At 32.1% G+C, this 20,969-nt stretch overlaps 1 protein-coding gene across 2 annotated transcripts; it reads left to right on the top strand.

The window, feature by feature from the left end:
- The first annotated feature begins 2,567 nt into the window (after positions 1-2,567).
- On the top strand, positions 2,568-20,237 carry LOC139528890 (neural cell adhesion molecule 1-A-like). Of its 2 annotated transcripts, XM_071325128.1 has the most exons (13): positions 2,568-2,678; positions 3,276-3,344; positions 4,637-4,918; positions 5,976-6,257; positions 7,331-7,591; positions 8,284-8,589; positions 9,372-9,704; positions 12,820-13,095; positions 14,010-14,117; positions 15,825-15,858; positions 17,011-17,051; positions 18,540-18,620; positions 18,701-18,853. In XM_071325128.1, exons 1-13 carry the CDS (start codon positions 2,666-2,668, stop codon positions 18,709-18,711), a joined length of 2,097 nt encoding a protein of 698 aa, XP_071181229.1. In that variant the 5' UTR covers positions 2,568-2,665; the 3' UTR covers positions 18,712-18,853. The 2 variants fall into 2 exon arrangements, with proteins under 2 accessions (XP_071181229.1, XP_071181228.1); XM_071325127.1 differs by having other exon boundaries at positions 2,633-2,678; positions 18,540-20,237.
- Positions 20,238-20,969: the final 732 nt, after the last annotated feature.

Genomic DNA, 20,969 nt, shown 5'->3' with positions numbered 1-20,969 from the left:
GTGATGATTTCAATTTCACCGTTTGGAACTGAAAATGGAAAGGTCACAATTGCGAAGCTGAAACCATTTTTTGTCGTAAAATTTTGTTTTCAACCGACCCTCATTGTCAGTTTTTAGATGTAGATCAATATACGAGGCAGACTTAACTGTAAAACGAAAAATCTCTAATCAAATGGCAAAATCAAAAGGTCAAACACGTCAAACGAATGGATAGCAACTGTCATGTTCCTGACTGGTTACAGGCATTTTCATTGTAGAAAATGTTGGATTGAACAAGGTTTTATGGTTAGCTCAACCTGTCACTTGTATGACAGTCCCATTAAATTCCATTATATTGAAACCGAAACAAACTATCGTATCATTACTATGTGAATTACTTTATGAAGAACTAAGTTCGAGTTTATTTGTGGAAAATTGATACATTATGGCTTCCGCATGAATATATTATTTAAAACACAACAAATGTCATTTACATTACATGAAAAGGTGTTGACATCATCATCCCACTTCAAATTACAATTTAACTTCTTTGAGAGTGTAGTATAAGTGGGTAGATTTAAACAAGACGATTTATTATATACTTTTAGTATTATATAAACTTTATAGGGATACTCGTTTATAAAGATAATATGTACTGTGGATTCATTTTTTTTTCGTGGGATATCAATTTTCGTGGATACCTTGGGAATAGGCGGACCACGAATTCAAATATTCAACGAAATACAAATGTTATATAGGCTTGTATGTAGACATTGTTAAAACTACGAAATTAAATATAAACGAAAATGCAAATGTTTACTGAATCAACGAAAATTGATACCCACAAACAAAATGAATATACAGTATAGCAAACAACGTAAAGCAAGGGGAGAGATACCATTCCAGTTTTTATCCTGCTTTTGAACTGATGAACAAAATGTGATGCATACATTGTAACTCAGAAATGACACATGTATAAGAATTTGTCTATACTACAAGTTTGAGTGACATTCAACGTAGGTTTGTCATCGTAATATAAACTAACATTCAACATTTCTATTTAAAATGAACCCTGATACTAAATGTACCTGCATGTACCTGTCCCTATTCAGAAGGGTTGAGTTTGAGTGGTATTTTATTTTTTATGTCATTTGCAGCAAAATTGTACATCCCTTTCAAGTGAATCAAGCAATTTTATTAATTTCTTTGAAATTCGCAAACTTTCTGAATCTGTTAAAATCTGTTGCACGTATTTTGTACACACACTCTTTTTCTCGTTACATAGTTTCAATGTACTCGACTGTTTGTTCGTAATAAAGATGAATGGCATCTACTCTAAAGTACAGCTAATAATAAGTCTAGCATAAAATTTTAGTCTGTGAGAGATTTCACTCAGTGTCTTTTGACATTCATTTATGTATTATCGTTACCTTTTTTTTGTTTATCTGTGCCTATCTTTTTGTGGACGGAAATACCAACCTTAAATCTCCGATGCTATTTAATTAGGATTTTGTCATCCTTCTTGTCGTGTATACAGACAGAGTATTGATTGCATATTAAATTGCATATTGTAAAACGTATTAACAGTATTGAAGGGACAACTAGTGTTGGTGAACGTAAACGTCTATTATTCATACTGAACAACTACTAGTACCCATTCTCAAAGCGATTGATAGATTTACAGATGGGAGAACGATACTTCGAAAAAATACTAACAGTACAATGGACAAAAACGAAAATCAATCAAAGACAAAAAAACAGTACATGAAACACAACGTAAAAATTTAAACAACACAAACTCATCAAAAACAGGAAATAACAATAGATGTTCTGAAACGATACGCATATATTGTTCTACATGTGACACCCGTCATATATGCTTATGCAAGTACAAAACTGGTGATGAGACTTATTTGGTAGATTATGCCTTAGAAAAGATCTGGGGGTCATGCAGATCATAATTAGGAAGCAGTAATCTTCTCTTTTGTTTTAAAACTTTGTTTCCAACCGATCCCGTTTAGTCAATGTTTAGATGTATATAACGTCAATACAGAATATAAGAACTTGATATTGTTTTGCTGCATAGATTAATGTAAATGAAGATACCTTCTGCAGTCAATTTATCTTTGCTTAGATAATGCAAGGTACTTGTATCTACGTTGCCAGTGGCTTTTTTTTTAGGAAACATAGCAGAACTAGTTGCGTCTTTTAATTACCGAGTTTATTTTTTTTAAAGGGTTTGAATACGGAATACCTATATTAAGGGTAGAAGAATTAAGTATTTTAATACTTTTACAAATTAAAAGAGAAACAATTGTATGTACTTTACTCAAAACCATTTTAAGTATCCACATTTGATTTATGCTAGAGAATGTGGTTTGACAATACCTATTGAAACTAGAAATACAACATATTATATATTAGGTACTAATGGTTTGCCGTTTCAATTACTGTTCCTTATATGAGTTGTAAATCAAAGTTTTATATCGTCATGTCGTGCAACCGAATTAATCACGATGATGTCAATTATTAACTATAAATGATGAATAATTTTCATTGAATCAGGTCATATACGGAAATATTAATTGAAAAAGAGGAATTTGTCGAACGGAAAAACATGTTATGATAAATACACAGGAAAAGGGAAATATCTAACATGTGTTTAAATAAAAAATGATAGAATAAAATGAAAGTTTCAGGTAATTCATTTTCCATTTTCATAATTCGTAATATTATTAACATTTGTGTTTTCTTTAGTCGTTTTTTCTACATAAGCCAGAACTTGAGTGCATTTTTATATGTTTAAATATGTTTCTTCCAGCCCTTCACGCAATACAAAGTTCCCCTTTTTTGTCGAGTGTTGTCATATTAGAAAGACAAGGGAAGGACAAAACGTGTCCCATTGAGGATAATCACATCTAAAAGTCACTATAATTATACAGATTAAAAACTAATTATCAGTTAGTTTCTGTGTTTTCAAAATAATAACTTGCAAATGCATTTCTATGTTTCAAACCATTTGTCACACAATTTATTTTCAAAGAGCCAAAAATTAAAGGCATAAACATCATATCAATGAAACCTTCATATTACAGTTAGATAGTCTATACCATGAACAAATATCTTCTTTGACAGCAGCAATTAAAAAAAAAATGCAAAGCAATTTCAAGGTCTTACACGAAGGTAATTCACCTACAAAATAACAATTTCAAAGTACACAATATGCATAATATAAGGAAATATTCACCTTAATTACTTTACAACGTGTATATAGTATAACATGATATATATTGTAGGTCTATATACACACGCTTGTAGAATGATCTGTCTGCTTTTGATATCCGCTTGTGTTTTAGTAAGAACAGGTAGGGGACAATGAGTAGATATTTAAATGTTTATTTTCTTTCTTGAGTAATTTCTATCCTACGTGAATTTCTTCAACTCTTATAAAAGCATATAGTCTACAATTTATGAATAATGATATACAATATATTTTGTATAATATCAAATTATTCGGTTTATAAAAGTAAAATAATGAAACAATGTTAGAAAACACAATACACTTTGAAACTTGACAAAAGTTCTTTAAAGCAATATTTAAAATCATATATTTATGTCCATTAAATTACTTGTACTCTATAATTGATACTTATGCTATTTTCATTTGATAAAATGTATTTATTTGTTGCGCCTGAAAAGGCGAGTTTTACTTTTCAAACAACCCAGGTCTTAAATGATATGCAATTTCTAATTCTTACACTATCAACAAATACATCTGCTATACTACAAACATTGTACTGCACATACATACTACTTCTAGAACTACAAATGACACAAACGTCATTACTTCTACTACTACTACTTCTGCCACGAAACATGACAACAACAACAAAATCAACAATATCTATTCTATAACTACTAGCAACAGAACAACAATGCTACTGCGACCACTACTTCTTGTTTCCCTCTTTCTCCTTCTTTTTAAATTACTACTTCTGCTACTGCTATTAACAAAACAATTGATTTACTCAACTAAAACTATGTAATACAACTACTATCAACAGCAACAGCAAAAACAAACCAAATGATAAAACTATTATTGCTGTTACTTTTAACTACAGAAAAACACATACTCCTTGAATATGTACATGTACACTAGGGTATTTTTTTTATCAACGGATAGATTATATTTCATGAATAGATTTACAGTTAGGTATACCACTACTTTACTACGTTTTCATTTTAACTAGTGATATTTTCTTTAATCTTTAATATCTGCAGATGACTTTTAATTGTTACCCTTTTCAATAACGAGATTTTTTTTTTAATTTATCTAATATAATGTGAGTTCGTACACACAATCACAAGATACTGTTTGAAGTATTGATATACAGAAATCAAAAAAAGATAAACTGATTTATTGATTGTTTATTTTAATTTCAAAAGATTTCATTCCAAAATTTAAAAAAATAGAGGAAAAATAGAGGAAAAATATTACAAAGTCAGCAAGTGCAATATTTTACTTACAGTACTCACTGAGCCAAATATACAATGTATACACAACAAACAAACAAAATCTATATTAGTTTCATCAAACGTATTTTCAAATTTGATAGATACTTGCACAATTAATGTTAAATTTTTTTTTTTTTTTTAGAATCACTATCAATGAATACGTCATATGCAAGGTTGGGTAGGAGAGCAAACATAACATGTCCATTTTATCCTGTCAGAACATGGGTTGGTGGTATCAGAGAAAGAAATTTAGTTTCGATCACAAATTATAAAGTTGCCAATCCTGATTATCCGTCTGCAAAGAGACTGGCTGTTTCTGAAAAGTACAGCTTGATAATATACAACGTCACAAGTTTTGACTTTCAGGTTTATCGTTGTACCAGAAACATACTAGATACTTATGATATCCAGCTGAAACAAGCAAGTAAGTAGGCTGATAAAGATATATGCATACAAATAAACCCCAAAAACCCAACTTTCATCTAGATGAGTATTACATGCATCATCAAGAAGTGTTATATGGCTTTAATCTCATTATTACGTATAAAAAGTATATTCTGTCATATTACATATGGTTAAGCCTTCTATTTTTATTGGTTTTAACGATTGCGTGATACAGAGGATATTTAAGTATATGAAAGTTATGTATATATATATAGACATGTATTGACGGTTAATGATTTAATTTTATGTATAATATTATGCAAAATATCATGTACACCAAAAAAGCATTCAAGACTTCGTCTGAGGTCAGTTTAACCTAAACAGATTCATATTATACCGTTAAAAGTTCATATTAAACTGATATAAGTACAAGATAATATAAGAGTTGACGTATACAATAAATTTGTATGTTGTTTAAGAACGATATATCTTTGGCAGCATCAATTTAAATTAAAAAAAATGTTTTTAAATGGAAGTTACAATTTAATGCTATTCAACTGTGTACTTGTCTTGCTTCATTAGTATCTTGATTGGAGCGTCACATATGAGTCTAATTTAGACGATACACGCGTCTGGCGTATTAAATCAAAATCCAGGTATCTATGTTAACTATTTACAGACGCAAGGTTTGTTCGTATGTATTACTTATATGCTTCATGAATAGATGAATATTACAGAAATATCTATGATCTTTCTTTTTTTCTCAAAACTGATTAACAATATTCTATTTTTCATTAGTCCAAAATCACACTTTACTCTACTCAGCTGTAGCAACATTCCGGGTGAAAGATTTGATCGATGTGTTGAAGGCCATTGGTGGCATTGAGTTGTCTTCTGCGTTTTGCATAGGTTTCTTATTTCTTTGACAAATTCCCCATTCTAATTCTTAATTGTATTTGATCCCATATGTTGCTTTTAAAAAGCTGTGAACCAAAATAAAAAAGGTTTACGCAACAACAACATAACTAAATGACATACATGTAGCTTAGTTTTTAACATTTGAACGAAAACCATCATAGTAGTATACGTCTCTATAGTAGATCCTTCCAACATCAAAATCATAGAAGAAACAGAACCACATAGAGTAGTTGGTGTGGTAGGACAAAATATGTCGACGACTTGCACAGTGACCAGTGGTGTACCTGAAGAAACTCTTATAATAAAGGATGGGGACGAAACGGAAATGGTAAAAGGTGGTCCTGGTTCTGTTAAATTTCAACTTGTTCCAGATCATTATGATGAGGGCAGAAACTTCACATGCTTTGCTCTGAGTGGTGATGAACATGTTTTATCTTATACAGTTCAACTTCAACTAAGATGCAAGTACTTTTACAATAGGACAGTAAAATATTGTGTAATGAAAACGTCATTAAATATATATGACATTTTAACATAATAGTGTCGATCGATGGTGTATCATTACGGTCGAGCAGTAGCAATAGACCAAAGTTCAAAAGCGTAACAGAATTGTCAGTTAATAACAATGAGACCACAACAAAGTGTCATTGAAATGTTTATACATATTATTCACAGCGTGACCGACATGCCAACTAATAATATTTTATGGTGTACATTTTCCAATCATCACAATTTGAAATATGTCAAATCGGACATTTACCTTTCATAAATATCTGGATTAACGATAGTTTTGTACGTGAAATAGACGCATGTTTCGTATACAACAAACTCGTCAACGGAGCTAGAATCAAAATAACAAAAAAGTTCCGACTTGATGGAAACGTAAAAACGGACATTACCCAATCACAAGGCAACATCAAAAGCTGAAACACATTAAACGAATGTATAACAACTTTCATATTCCTGACTTTGTACATGCATTTTCGTATGTATAAAATGGTGAGTGAACCTGGTTTTAAAGCTAGCTTAACTTCTCATTTGTATGCATATGACAATCGCATTTACGATGTGCGAACAAACAAAAAAAAAGACATAAGCAAGGATCTTCCGGCATTTGTTGATCTTGTATGATTTTTAATTTCCGTTTCTTTTATATATTCCAATGAGTTGAGTATGACACCCATTATCACTTAACTAGTACACATTTTAGTTTAGGGGCCATCTGAGGAACTCTACAGGTGCGATATTTTCTCGCTGTATTTAAAAATTATAAGTGCCCTTCGGCTGTTTTCCTCTAGTGGTCGGGTTGTTGTCTTTTTGACACATTCCGCATGTCCATTCTTAATTTTATAAAAGGTATAATGTCATAAAAAGGGGTACAGCAGTGAACTTTGTGTCAAAGCCTTAATCAGTATAAAATCAAACGAATGTACCAACAAAGAAAGTACAAAGGCATATAAACAAAGCACATGAGCAAAAAGAATAACAACATGTTTTAATTTATTATTAAACAGAACAGTCTCTTTTATCGTAGATAAACCTAACATAACCATACAAGCATATCCAAACAACACCACCATGGCAGGAAACCCTATAGAATTAAGATGCAATGACGAGGAGGGTAGTACTAATGTCATAAGTAGATATAGGTGGCTACATAATGGAAAGTACCTGAACCACTCGTTAAAGGTCCTACAAATCAATGTCACTTCACGAATGGACAATGGCAACTTTACTTGTACTGCTGAAAACGAGGCTGGTAAAGCTAGAGATACTATAGAAATAAATGTTTTATGTAAGTATATAAGCAACAACCACATTTAATTGAAAGTAAACTTTCAAAATGTAAATGTAAATAAATATAAAATTAAAAGGTTTCTTAGTATGAGACAGGCAATACCTGTGAATGGGGACGAAGTCTGTATGAAATATTATTTTTAATTCAATCATGTTAATAGAATAAACGGAAATACCGTAACGTTTCCGATTTTGGTTCTGTTGTTAGGGATTTAGTTGTGACGTTATTCAAGTTATGAAGTCATATTCAATGTAAACAAAGAAACGCTTTCATCAGTTTAAAAATGAATCTATGATGAGTTTGTTGAAAGGTAATGTGTAGCACTCTTCTCTCTTAATGGACAGTTGTTTCATTTGCTGTTACAGCACATCACTTTTTAATTAAAAAAGTCAATGTCATAGCCATCAATCCTGAAGACAAGTAAGAATCAATCGAGAAAAAAAATTGTTCTACTGCTAAACAGAAACGAAGTTGCTGGATGATTATGTCAGAAACTTAAAGCCTTAGGACCATTTAATTTGACCATTTCTTACAACTTACTTTAATTAAACTCAGCTAATAGAGATTTTTTGGTTTGTTTTCGTAGTTTATTTGCAGTATCAATGACTTAAATACGACATTAGCAATTTGTTTATGTTGTTTCCATTTATATCTTGTCATAGTAAATTTATGTATATTTAATTTCATAGACGCACCAGTGATTGAAAAGTATTCGGTTTCATTCTCCGAGAACAACCAAAACATATCGGTCAATTGCAATGTATCTGGAAATCCCAATAATTTTACCTTTGGAGAATGGAAACATATATCTGATGTTAACACAGTTATTCGTCATTTAAATGGATCCAAGGAAGGAAGACTAAATATTTCATCCTTCACTGGTACCGCTAAGGCGTATGAAAATGGTGGTGTATATGTTTGCAATGTCTCTAATGGAATACGTTCTACTGACGATAAACTATGGCAAACAGGAAAAATTCAAGTTATCATAAAAGGTACACTAGGAAAACTCATTTAGACATAGTCAATCACTTCGTTGCATGACAAAGTAATTCAGTTTCTGGATTAAATTAATTTGCAATAATAAGTACTTTGTTACACATATTGGTCAAGCTCAAAGTAAAATCCAGTTAATAATATCCTGAAAATTGCGTATAATTCTATTTTCACATATATGTTTATAAATTTTGAATGCTTTGTTTCATTTGAAGATTTCGGGCAATTCAGTTATCAGATTAAAGAGGAATATCTTTGAATGGGCAGACTAAACCGCTATGTACATGTACAAGTAGTTTTATGGAAATGTGAATTGTTTTTTCAGTAGATACTATATGTATTGAAGATTTGTTCTTTCAATTACGCATCCTTGTACTATTATTCTGAAAACATCAGCACCGCGAGTCTTTCCAACAATTCTTGTAAAATTTTCTTGTTGAACAGGTGAAGTGAATTGTATTGTCAATTGGCCGTCCCTTGTAAGTGTTAACAAAATTAGAACACATATAGTTTAAGACAACAAACAGCTTATGCATAGATTTATTTGAACTATGAAAGGTTGAATTTGTTTATATACTTTTCTCAAGCTTTTTTATTGTTTACCTGTTATTGTCCATGGTGTCTACTCCTATTGTTTTTACCTATTGTTCTCTAATCTTTATTATCTTAGCCAATTGTTTTGCACGTTTTGTCTATGCTTCTGTATTTTGTGAACCCACCAAGTCCCTCAACTATGTTACTTGATATTTTAACGAACATTGTTTTTTGAATTTTATTCCAGAAAGTCCCGTGTTTACAGAACAAAGCAAACCTGAACAAATCGGTTATATCGATAATACATCGAGTCTGTTCGTTGATGTGATGAGTTCTTCAAAAATATTGTCAACAACATGGTTCAGAGAAGGTTCAGAAGAGACGAAAATAGACAGATCAACAATGACTCGTAAGAGTCAAATAATAGAAACAGAATTCCACAACAAGATGGTGTACACCAAAGGTTATCGTTGTACTCTAACAATATATAAAACAAAACCAGAGGATTTTCATAACTATACAGTGACAGTACAGAACGAATATGGCTCCAGTTCTTTTATCATACAGCTACTTTATGCAGGTAGGTCAAAATACCAAGAAAATGCATTTTCAAATGTATTATAATACAAAAAAAAACCAAGTATACCGCTGTTCGAAAGTCATAAAGGGCAATGAGTTTTCAGAACATGAAAACGATTAATTAGTATATAAACACATACAACGTTAATTTTAAAAATTTCTTTTCACGATTTGCAATCCTCGTAAAATTGTGATATAATATTCCCCAGTATATTATGATTGTTCTATACTGGAACCTTCTTTTTTTTTCATTTTTTTTTAGTTTGCTAGAGTTGTGAATTTAAGTTGAGGAACAGCAATAAAACGCTGTTACTTTGCTTTTGTATTTTTAGCTGTGCAGGTACTGTGGTGTACCTTATACCATAAAATTCTTATTTATAAGATTGGCACAACCTTTTTCAATTTTTGATCCTCAGAGCTGTACAACTTTGTACCCTTTTTTGACTTTCGAACTTTTATATCTGGGCTTCACTGGTAAGTCTTGTGTGAACGAGGCGCGGTTTTGACGTATTGAATTTTAAACCTGATGCCTTTTGTTATCTATTATTCAAGTTTTTCTTTGTCTAATACGTTCTCCTATTTATTTGTATTGAAGTTCTGTATTATTATGTTGTCATTTTAATGCTATATTTAACAATGCCATTAAAGTGCGAAGTTTGGCATGCCACAAAACCAGGTTCAACCCACCATTTTTTTCTTTAAAAATGTCCTGTACCAAGTCAGGAAAATGGCCATTGTTATAACATAGTTCGTTTCTGTATGTGTAACATTTTTACGTTGTGTTTCCGTACGTTGTGTCGTTTGTTTTCTCCTATATTTGAGTGTGAATTCACATTACTATAAGACGTGTCACGGTACTTTTCTATCACAAATTCAGGTATTTGGTTTTGATGTTATATTGGTTATTCTCATCGGATTTTGTATAATGATTAGTCCGTTGCTATGTGTGTTACATTTGAATGTTGTGTCGTTGTTCTCCTCTTATATTTAATGCGTTTCCCTCAGTTTTAGTTTGTTTTCCCCGATTTCGTTTTTTGTCCATAGATTTACGATTTTTGAACAGCCGTATACTACTGGTGCCTTTATTTGCGTTTTCATGCACTATACAATAACTGCTATTATGTACATAATGTACTTGTCCGTCCGTGCGTTTACATAATTTGTTTACTCACAGACATTATCACCACCAGTGTGTCAAGGTCGATTGTTTATATTTTGAGAATAGTTGACATAATAAACTTGTGTAGTGCAAATTTTCAGGTTTTAGATGTATGTGTACTATTTGAAAATAATGGTCGGATACAATGTTATGGTTGTAGTTCAAATCCCGACAGATGATTAAGAGACACACATATCCTTGAAATAAAATTGAACGGAAAACTACAGATTGTGATAAATCGAAGAAAATTGCAGTCAGGTTTATGTATTTCTTGAATGTTTGAGAATTGACTGGTATTTAACTTGTATTACAATTCAGAAAACCAATGCGACATGATGTACGTTTCCACTCAACTCCTATTAATTCCATGATCAGACCAAATGCGATTGTCCTTATTAAACTTTACCAGGGACACTCAATTAGAATATTTAAAAACAGATACTGTATAAATCGTTTAGATTGTTTTACATTGTCATTTCGGGGCCTTTTATATCTGAATATGCAATATAGGCTTTGTTCATTATTGAAGACTGTTCGGTAACGTATAGTTGTTAATTTATGTCATTTTAGTCTCTTGTAGAGAGTTGTTTCATTGGAAATCATACCACATCTTCCTTTTTTTATATTCATACCATCTACTGATAATTGTTTATATTGAGATTAAACCAAAACCAGTAAAAAATTGTTGACGATCAATTCATACAAAGGTCTGCAATAGTCCATTTGTCAATTACCGATTTGATTCTGCTATTACACACTTTTTAAACAAATTACTTCCCTTTGTCAATCGTAGACTGGTTCCATATCGGCGAAAAATTGGCTTTTGCAAATGCAATGCATGATGCATTGAAAGTGATGTATCGGTGGTTTAACATATTTTTCAAGAAAAAATAATTTCTGATGTCAGAAGTATTTAACTTAACAACAGATTCATGTAATTAAAAGATTTGAAAACTTTAAAGATTACTACCATAACGCTAAGGTAAATTTTCTCTTTAAGTTAGCTCTCGATTGTAAATAAAAATTAATGTCCCTCAACACAGCAAAGGGAGACAACTAAACTAGAGGCTCTAAAGACCCTGTGTCGCTCACCTTGGTCTATGTGAATATTAAACAAAGGAAGCAGATGGATTCATGACAAAATTGTGTTTTGGTGATGGTGATGTGTTTATACATTTTACTTTACTAAATTGTCTTGCTGCTTACAATTATCTCTATCTATAATGAACTTAGTGAAGTAGTTTCAGTGGAAAATGTTAATAAAAATTTACAAATTTCATGAAAATTGTAAAAAATTGACTATATAACTCCTTAGGGGGCAATTGACCATTTCGGTCATGTTGACTTATTTGTAAATCTTACTTTGCTGAACATTATTGCTGTTTACAGTATAATTAGTACCTTTGATAACTACTAATTATCTTTATGTATAATGATATAATGATATTCAAGATAATAACCAAAAAACAGCACTTTCCTTAAAATTACCGATTCAGGGGCGGCAACCCAACAACAACATCTGAAAATTTAAGGGAAGATAGATCTAGACCTAATGAACAATTTTACCCCCATGTCAGATTTGCTCTAAATGCTTTGGTTTTTGAGTTATAAGCCAAAAACTTCATTTTAACCCTATATTCTATTTATCTTGAATTGATGGCTGGGTCACCGGACACATTTTTTAAACTAGATACCCCAAAGATGATTGTGGCCAATTTTGGTTTAATTTGACCAAGTAGTTTCAGAGGAGAAGATTTTTGAAAAAGTTAACGACGACGGACGACGACGGACGACGGAAGACGGACGCAAAGTGATGGGAAAAGCTAAAAAGAGATCTCTAACTACAGGGTCAATTACGGGAATTCGCAAAATAGCATATTAAAACATTATCCATTTATAACGGCGTTTTGAGTATTACGTTAAGAGAGAACATTTTGTTTTTCATATTTTCCTGTAGGTCCTCCGAGAACGCCAAAAATAATCACTGTTAAGAGAACATCCAATGGCATTCTCGTTAAATGGGAATCAGTTTTTGATGGAGGTTATACAACGACGTATGAGCTTGAGTATCGAAAAGTGACAGGAACAAAGTGGGACAGGATACAAATTGAGGAAAATATTTTAAGCACGAATTTTATAGCAGCTCCTAATATTGACTACTTAGTAAGAATTAAAGCATTGAACAAGATGGGACACAGTAGCTTCACGAAACAACAGAAGGTTTCAGCAGAAGGTAAACACAATTATTTTACTTGAAATCCAATTCTGCTGAACAGCTTAATCATTTTGCAAACCTGTTATTTCTATCAATAAACGAGCAGAGTTTGCCTCGGATGGTCCATAGATTGGATGGATTGAGCTGTAGTTCTCATTTACTTGTAGTCACGTTGTAATTGCCTCCATTTATATTGCTGGAAAGTTTTTATAATAAAAGCATAACTTCAATGGCATGGGGTACCAACGTGGTATATCTAGTAATTCCATTTAACTTTTCAATATCTTTTGAAATTCAAGTTTGAATAAAAGGATACAAACACAAATGACAGATACGAATGTAAATTGCCATGTAACGCCTCTTTTGAAAGGATTATCTCTGCTGACAACTCTCCGATTGACGATAGCAGATATTGGTAACGACGTTGTGCAATCGCAGACTTTTGTAGGATATTTAAAAATATGTTTTATGATTGCAAATGAGACAAGTATCCACCATAGACAACATAATTAGCTATAAACCACCACGGAATGACAAATGCAAAGCAGATCAAACTAGAAAACTAACGGTCTAATTTATATACAAAGTAAAAAATGAAAATCATATATGTTACACAGCAATAAACGACAATACCTAAATTACAGACTCCTGACATGGGACAGGCACATACAGAATGTGGCGGGGATAAACTAGTGTGTTGTCGCCAAACCCTCCCACTAACCCGGGGCAGTGATGTAACAGTAACAGTACAACAGAACAAACTATAAAAAATAGATGCAAATACAAAACGGATCCAATGGATTCAAATAAAAATACATCTAACAAAAACACAGAATTGACGTGAACGTGTACTGTCTTACTTAAACCAATTACAACTAATGTAAACAATCAGGCATTCAAGACTACAATATTGTTAATTAATAATGTTATAGATACGGAAAGCCAGCATTCGGCAGTGATTTATGGGACGAGTGTATTTACAGCGATTATGTTCTGTATCAGCGGAGTGTTTGGATGTTTCTGGTGCTATTCTATCATAGGTATTTCCATCTTAAATACATAATGTACTTGATTCAACGAGTATTTATGAAAAAAAAACCTGGTATTTAAATGAACACAAATGACTTTTGATAACAAAACAAATGTGTTTTTCATAATTGGTATTTTTGTTCCGATTGAGCCAAATCGTGGTGATGTGTGTTTTCTGTTGCATCACGGTGCGGAGCTATTTTGTAGCATTAGACATACACGCCATCTTGAAATAATGATTGAACACTGATTGGTTACGTTATGATGCGACTGAGCATCAGCAACAACCAATTGTTTAAATGAGATAAAGAATTACAGACTTTTCTCGTTCAGGATAAGTCATTAAAAGCCGGGAAATTACATCAGTTCCGATCAATAGTCATTAATTCATGTTTGTTTTATTATGCATATATTGCACACTGAAATTCAATATTGAAATATCAATTATCAATTCACGTTTATTTGCTTTGTCAATCTGCAATATGCATGATTTGTTTTTTCTAGAACCAATGTTCCTATACAACGTTTTCAAAAAAGCATTATCTGTATTTTATAACTTCTCCTAATCTAGAGAGGCACACTCATAAAGCAAACTCTTAAAGTAAATCCATTTTATATCAATCAGCTATCTAAAAATACCACATGCACACATATTACATCAAATTAGGATAGCACGAAGCAGTCCACAGCTTTTAAGAAAGCTAAACCTTGTACCTTTTATGTTAACGACTATGATGTGGATGGTAACGATTTATAAACACGAATTACTAAACGACTCACGGACATGTACGATAGACAAATGCAAGTTTTGACTTTTGTATGAATTATTTGGTACACAGCAATCACAAAAACAATGCTTTCTATGGAAAATTCCATACCGTACTATTGGATGGAAACCGAATGAAAACGTACTTGCTTACTACCTGTTTCTAATGTTTCATGAACATTGCCTCATAATCATGAATATACTTTTCGATATTGGACATAAACAAATATTTTTTCGACCCTAAAATTCTCTGAATGACCTTAATGGATCTATTCAATCATCATAGTTTTTGAATAAGAGTTATTCTATCATGATCGGTACTCTGTGAGTTTAACCTTTGTTACACAACTAGACGCAAAAGCGATATCTGAATACAAATGACTTGGTCTTATAATGTACCATTTTCAGCTTTACATTCATGTCTTATGTTCGGTACCTTCAATAAATACCCATACCAAAGATATTAGATCAATAGTATGATAAATCAAATGTTCTACCAGGAGGAAGTATCTGCTAGATCGAGGTGTTCATAAAATTGAGAATGGAAATTGGGAATGTGTCAAAGAGACAACAACCCGACCATAGAGCAGACAACAGCAGATGGTCACCAACAGTTCAAGAAAAGTCCTAGTCTGATGTCAGAAGATGTAACCAAAGAAAATAAACAAAATGACAATTATAAATAAACAACATCAGACTACTAGAAGTTTTTTAACAGTTCGATTGTCAAATATTTTTGTCAGTATAGCCTATGACATTTTACATTAGACTATTAAAGTGTTCACATTTAAAAACATTGTTATACGATTGACATTAAACATACATATATACTGTGACGGCAATGTATACAAAACAGACATAGGTACAGAGACATGTTTGAGATCTCCAGTATTATACCAAAACTAAGGACACAAAAAGCGCTTTATATATATGGACAATTGTTTCTTTTTAGAGAAAAAAGGAAGAATGGAAGCTGATAACCATGAGTATGATTATTTATATTCTGTTAAGTAAATCTGGTGATTTTGGCTTCAATTTTATTCTCGGTTTGGGTTTTAGATAGTGTAGTTAAAATATCTTAAAGATTGTGTTTGCTATTTGCATGGCATGACTTTGTGTAATAGATCTAATCAACTGTGAAATGTTTACGTATGTTATTTAATTGTCGTGGTACAATGTTAATACCAAAAACACAGCAAACATTATTCAAAAGCAGGCGTCACTCCTTATTGCAAATGAGAAAACGCTGAAATAAAATCTATGAGACAATAGCAGTTTTCTAGGGTTACGTCACGTTTAAAACAATATAACACTTTACATCACGTTTTTTACACTTTGCAACATGTTTAAATATTTTCAGCACTTTTTAACAAGTAACAACACTAAACAGAAAGTTACAACGCTTTACATCACATAACAAAACGTTACCACACTTGACATCACGTAACAAAACGTTACAACGCTTGACATCACTAAACAAAACGTTACAACGCTTGACTTCGCTTAGCAAAACGTTACAACTCTTTACATCACATAACAAAACGTTACCACACTTAACATCATGTAACAAAACGTAACACCGCTAGACATCACTTAACAAAACGTTACAATGCTTGACATCACGTAAAAAATGTTACAACACTTGACATTACGTAACAAAACGTTACAACGCTTGACATCACGATACAAAACGTTACACCGATTGACATCACTTAACAAAAGGTTATAATGCTTGACATCACGTAACAAAATGTTACAACACTTGACATTACGTAACAAAACGTTTCAACGCTTGACATCACGAAACAAAACGTTCATATGCTTGACATGACGTAACACAACATTTCTACACTTGACATCACGTAACAAAACGTTACACCGCTTGACATCACTTAACAAAACATTACAGCACTTGACATCACGTAACAAAATGTTACAACGCTTGACATCACGTAACAAAACAGTGCAGCACTTGACATCACGTAATAAAACGTTAAGGCACTTGACATCACGTTACAAAACAGTGCAGCACTTGGCATCGCGTAACAAAACGTTACAACAGTAGTCAACACGACATTTCTTTTCGGTTATTTATGTTGTATTGATCAAACTCATATGTTTTCCCTCATTTATTTCAGCATGGATATAAATCAAGATCAACAGATAGCGGAAAACAACGGTAATACAAAATGTATATACAAAAATGGGACAATAAGCCAGCAAAATAACAATAACAATAAAGATTTGGTCAAGGTGGTTTTCGATGAACCTGAAACTAGTGCGAGTGGGGTATCCTTGTACTATGGAAACATTTTTGTTACCATATAGATTTTAATGTTTCACATATTTATTCTTTTATGCTTAAACATCTGTGCTTTTAAGTAATCCCGGTGAAGTGAAAAAAAAAAACCCACTTTGAATGCAACTATAAAGTGTTAGTATCATTGTACATGTAACGAATATTTCAACCGAAATGTCAATGTATGAACTTCCAGTATGCTTGATAGACTTCCAATGTGCGGTGTAATCTTTCATAAAACTGTTGAGTTTGAAATAGCAGGTACTAACAGAGATTTAAAATCAAATAACTTTAATTGTAACGGTATAACATTTTTACAATAAATCATTAATCAACATATGCATTTTAACAACTTGTACTAAGTCTTTCTTTTTCAAGAAGGTTTAATTTAATTTTTGCCAAATTGGGACAAAGTGAAATGTTTAGACACTATATCGTGGTTGCCTCGTTCGTCAATGGGTATAGCGTGCTTGCCTCGCGTGCAAGATATCGGGTGTTCGATTCCTGTGTGGCTCTTAACCTACGACTTTACATATATTTGTTATTTGTTGTTTAACCTTCATGCTAGCAGTAAGGAGTAAGTACACAGGCATGTAGACTCGGAATTAGAATCATGTGTCTAAGCTGGGCTAATTACCTTTTGGATTTTAAATAATTTGGGCATTGAGTATCCCTGAAGTGGCTTCAATTGTCGAATTACTCGTCTAATGAAGTGTAATGTTATTTTTACATGTTTATTTTTCCGACGTAGTCGATATAGTTTCGGTTTGTGCCCTTTGAACTTAAGGACGCTTAACTATGGCAACAGAATACGCATGCTCGAACATCCTTTCTGTGATTGGACAGAATGCTGTCATGGTTGGTGATTTGGTTGTGTTTGAAAAAACGTCTCGTTAATTATATCGTGATGGAAAGCAAGTGTAAAACTATAAATATTTGAACTAGATCTTACAAAGATTTATATTTTTATTAAAATAATTGTTTCTCCAATAGCTCTTTGCATCCGTGACAGCTGTTTATTCGGGACAATTATATAATTTTTAATGTAAACTTTGTTGTACGCACGTACATGACTTTTAGAACGCACCTACGGATGTGAGATTTCCGCGGGGTTTTGGTGAATGTAAACAGAAAGATACGAGGACCGAGAATACTGAACACAAACAGAGAAAACGTTATTTAAATGGTATTTTTTTGCTTCTGAAGGTTATCGAAATGATATAGTTTTAAACATATACTCAAATTTAAATACGTCGGATATCTTTTTTAAAGATAGTTCTTGTTTTCTCTCGCTTGTCCGGACGAGTCTCTAGTATTAAATATTTGCCTTTACTTTATTATGATTATATCTGATAATTTTTTTCTTAGGCGTTGATAATGACAACAATATACCGGAAATACACATTGTACCTCCTGCTGATAACAACATCAACTTAAACGTGCTACAGGGTGCGATTGGTGTTAATGTGCTACAGGGTGCGTTAGATGTAAACGTGCTACAGGGTGCGTTAGATGTAAACGTGCTACAGGGTGCGTTTGATGTAAACGTTCTACAGGGTGCGTTTGGTGATAGTTGTGAAGGATATTCTTCAATAGATCGACGGAAAAGAATGTCCAGGGATCAGAAGGTCTCATATATGGCAAACAGAAGTACAAAGGTGTTTTCTACAGAATTATAACACACATACTACAACAGTAAACTACTAGTATGACACGTACATGTACATCATGATCATGTCAGTTAATGTAGTCAAGCATCTAACCAAATGTGATTAGTATTGACAACGAGCATAGGTATCTGATATTGATATTTCAAAGCTTTTAAAACGAATAAGAATAAGAGAAGAATGCTTTTGAAAAATAATTGCCATATTGGCTCAAAATATAATTTGTTAAACTATATAACTATTTAGATTTTCGTAGACTTCTATTGAGGCAACGAGGTAGCTACTTAGAAAGGAATGAAAGCCTGTTTAATGATAAAACAGAGATATGATAAGTGTAGACTTGCGTTTCAAAATATTTCACATCTTCTAATATTTCTGGAAAAAGCAGAAAATACTCATAAGAGGTGAAACACTCTGCCTACATTGCATATAATATTCTATTACAATATTTACAGAAGGTAACCCAATGTGTTTATTCTATGCTTTATTAATTTGTATGATATATATATTTGCATTTCGTCATTGATGACTATATGTATTTAAAATCTTTGAAATGTGGAAAGAATCTAATTGTGACTGGTGATCTTATAATTGTTACATGTCCCCAAAAAAAATGTTTTTGTTTGTTCACAGGAATACAGCTAGAGTTATTCCTCTTTGTACAACTGGCTCGCTCTTCCTACTAATGGCTGTGGTCTTTTCTTAATTTAGTCATTTAAAATTATACCTTATCAATAGGAAATGTTTAACACATTCTGTATGTGCCTGTCCAGAGTAAGGAATGAGCCTGTAATTCAGTGGTTGTCATGTGTTGCTGTATATCATATATGTTGTTTTTTTGTTCATTATTTTGTACATACATGTATATCAGGCCATTATCTTTTGTCTTACATTTTTCAGTTATCATTTTGGGACCTTTTCTATCTGACTATGCAGTATATGTTTTACTCATTGTTGAAGAAGTTCTGTGCCATTTGGTCTATTGTGAGATTTGAATCATTAGCAATCATACCATATTTTCATTTTTTTATATAAGGCTTGAATGCTTTACTTCATTTTTGTATCATATTTTTTGGTAATTTATATTAAATGAATGCCTTCTATCAATACTTGTATGTTTATGCGTCATTTGTAAAGATGCTACAATATGTTAACAAAGTTAGCAATTTTTATATATACATTGTAATAATTTGAATTTGCTTTTTCTTTATAATTATTAATGTATAGCAAATATTAAGATTCATTTTGCCATCATATTTTATTGATTGAAAATACAAGGGAAAATAAAGAACGTTTTTTTATCTAGTTTTAGGGTGTGCCAGCGCATGCGCTGTTGATTTTCGAGCAGATGTCAACGTTTGAAGGAATATTCTGTCTGCAACATTAGAAAAGCTTCTAATGCTCTTCAACTTTGTACTTGTTTGGCTTTATAAATATTTTGATATGAGCGTCACTGGTGAGTCTTATGTAGACAAAACGCGCGTCTGGCGTACTAAATTATAATCCTGGTGCCTTTGATAACTATTCTAAAACACATATTCACAACTTAATCAATTTGTACCTTTAACCTCTTATTCAGTACAAAGTAACTTAGAAGAAAAAAAAATAATATCTCAAATTATTAGTTCTATTATGTGAAGGTTTGTCTATACAGGGGTGAAAGATATGTATAATGACTCAAAGATTATATTATATTATATTTTAACGTCAGCTGTAGATATAAGTGCCAATGAGACAAGTTGAACTCTTCATCCAGGTCACAATTGTAAAATAAAAACCATTATATGTCAAATTACGGTCTTCAAAACGGAGCTTTGTCTCATTCCAAACAGTAAGCTATAAAGGGCCCAAAAATTACTGGTATGTTCAGAAAACCAGACACTCCTCCCCACCCACCTCCCCAAAAAGAACATGCATTATGATAAAAATTGTCAGTCGAAAAACTTGTGTTGGCGATCCTAAACACAATGCGTCCAAGAATAAAACAATTATATTTAATAGAAATTGAAGAACGTTAGTATTTACAGTTCTTTATCATAATACTTACTAGAAAATACGTTAAGATATATCGTCGCTGGGCTTCTAAAATGTTGTAAATTACGATTTTTTCAAGAAAAATTTTTCTCACAAA

The sequence above is a fragment of the Mytilus edulis genome, chromosome 6, assembly GCF_963676685.1.
Source record: "Mytilus edulis chromosome 6, xbMytEdul2.2, whole genome shotgun sequence".
Taxonomy (NCBI): domain Eukaryota; kingdom Metazoa; phylum Mollusca; class Bivalvia; order Mytilida; family Mytilidae; genus Mytilus; species Mytilus edulis.
This window is presented reverse-complemented; position numbering and strand designations above follow the sequence as displayed.

Excerpts from the sequence above, each read along its gene's own strand:
- LOC139528890 (XM_071325127.1), top strand. Across the intron at positions 4,919-5,975 it reads TATCCAGCTGAAACAAGCAA|TAGATCCTTCCAACATCAAA; the intron begins GTAAGTAGGCTG and ends ACGTCTCTATAG. Across the intron at positions 15,859-17,010 it reads ATGGAAGCTGATAACCATGA|CATGGATATAAATCAAGATC; the intron begins GTATGATTATTT and ends CATTTATTTCAG.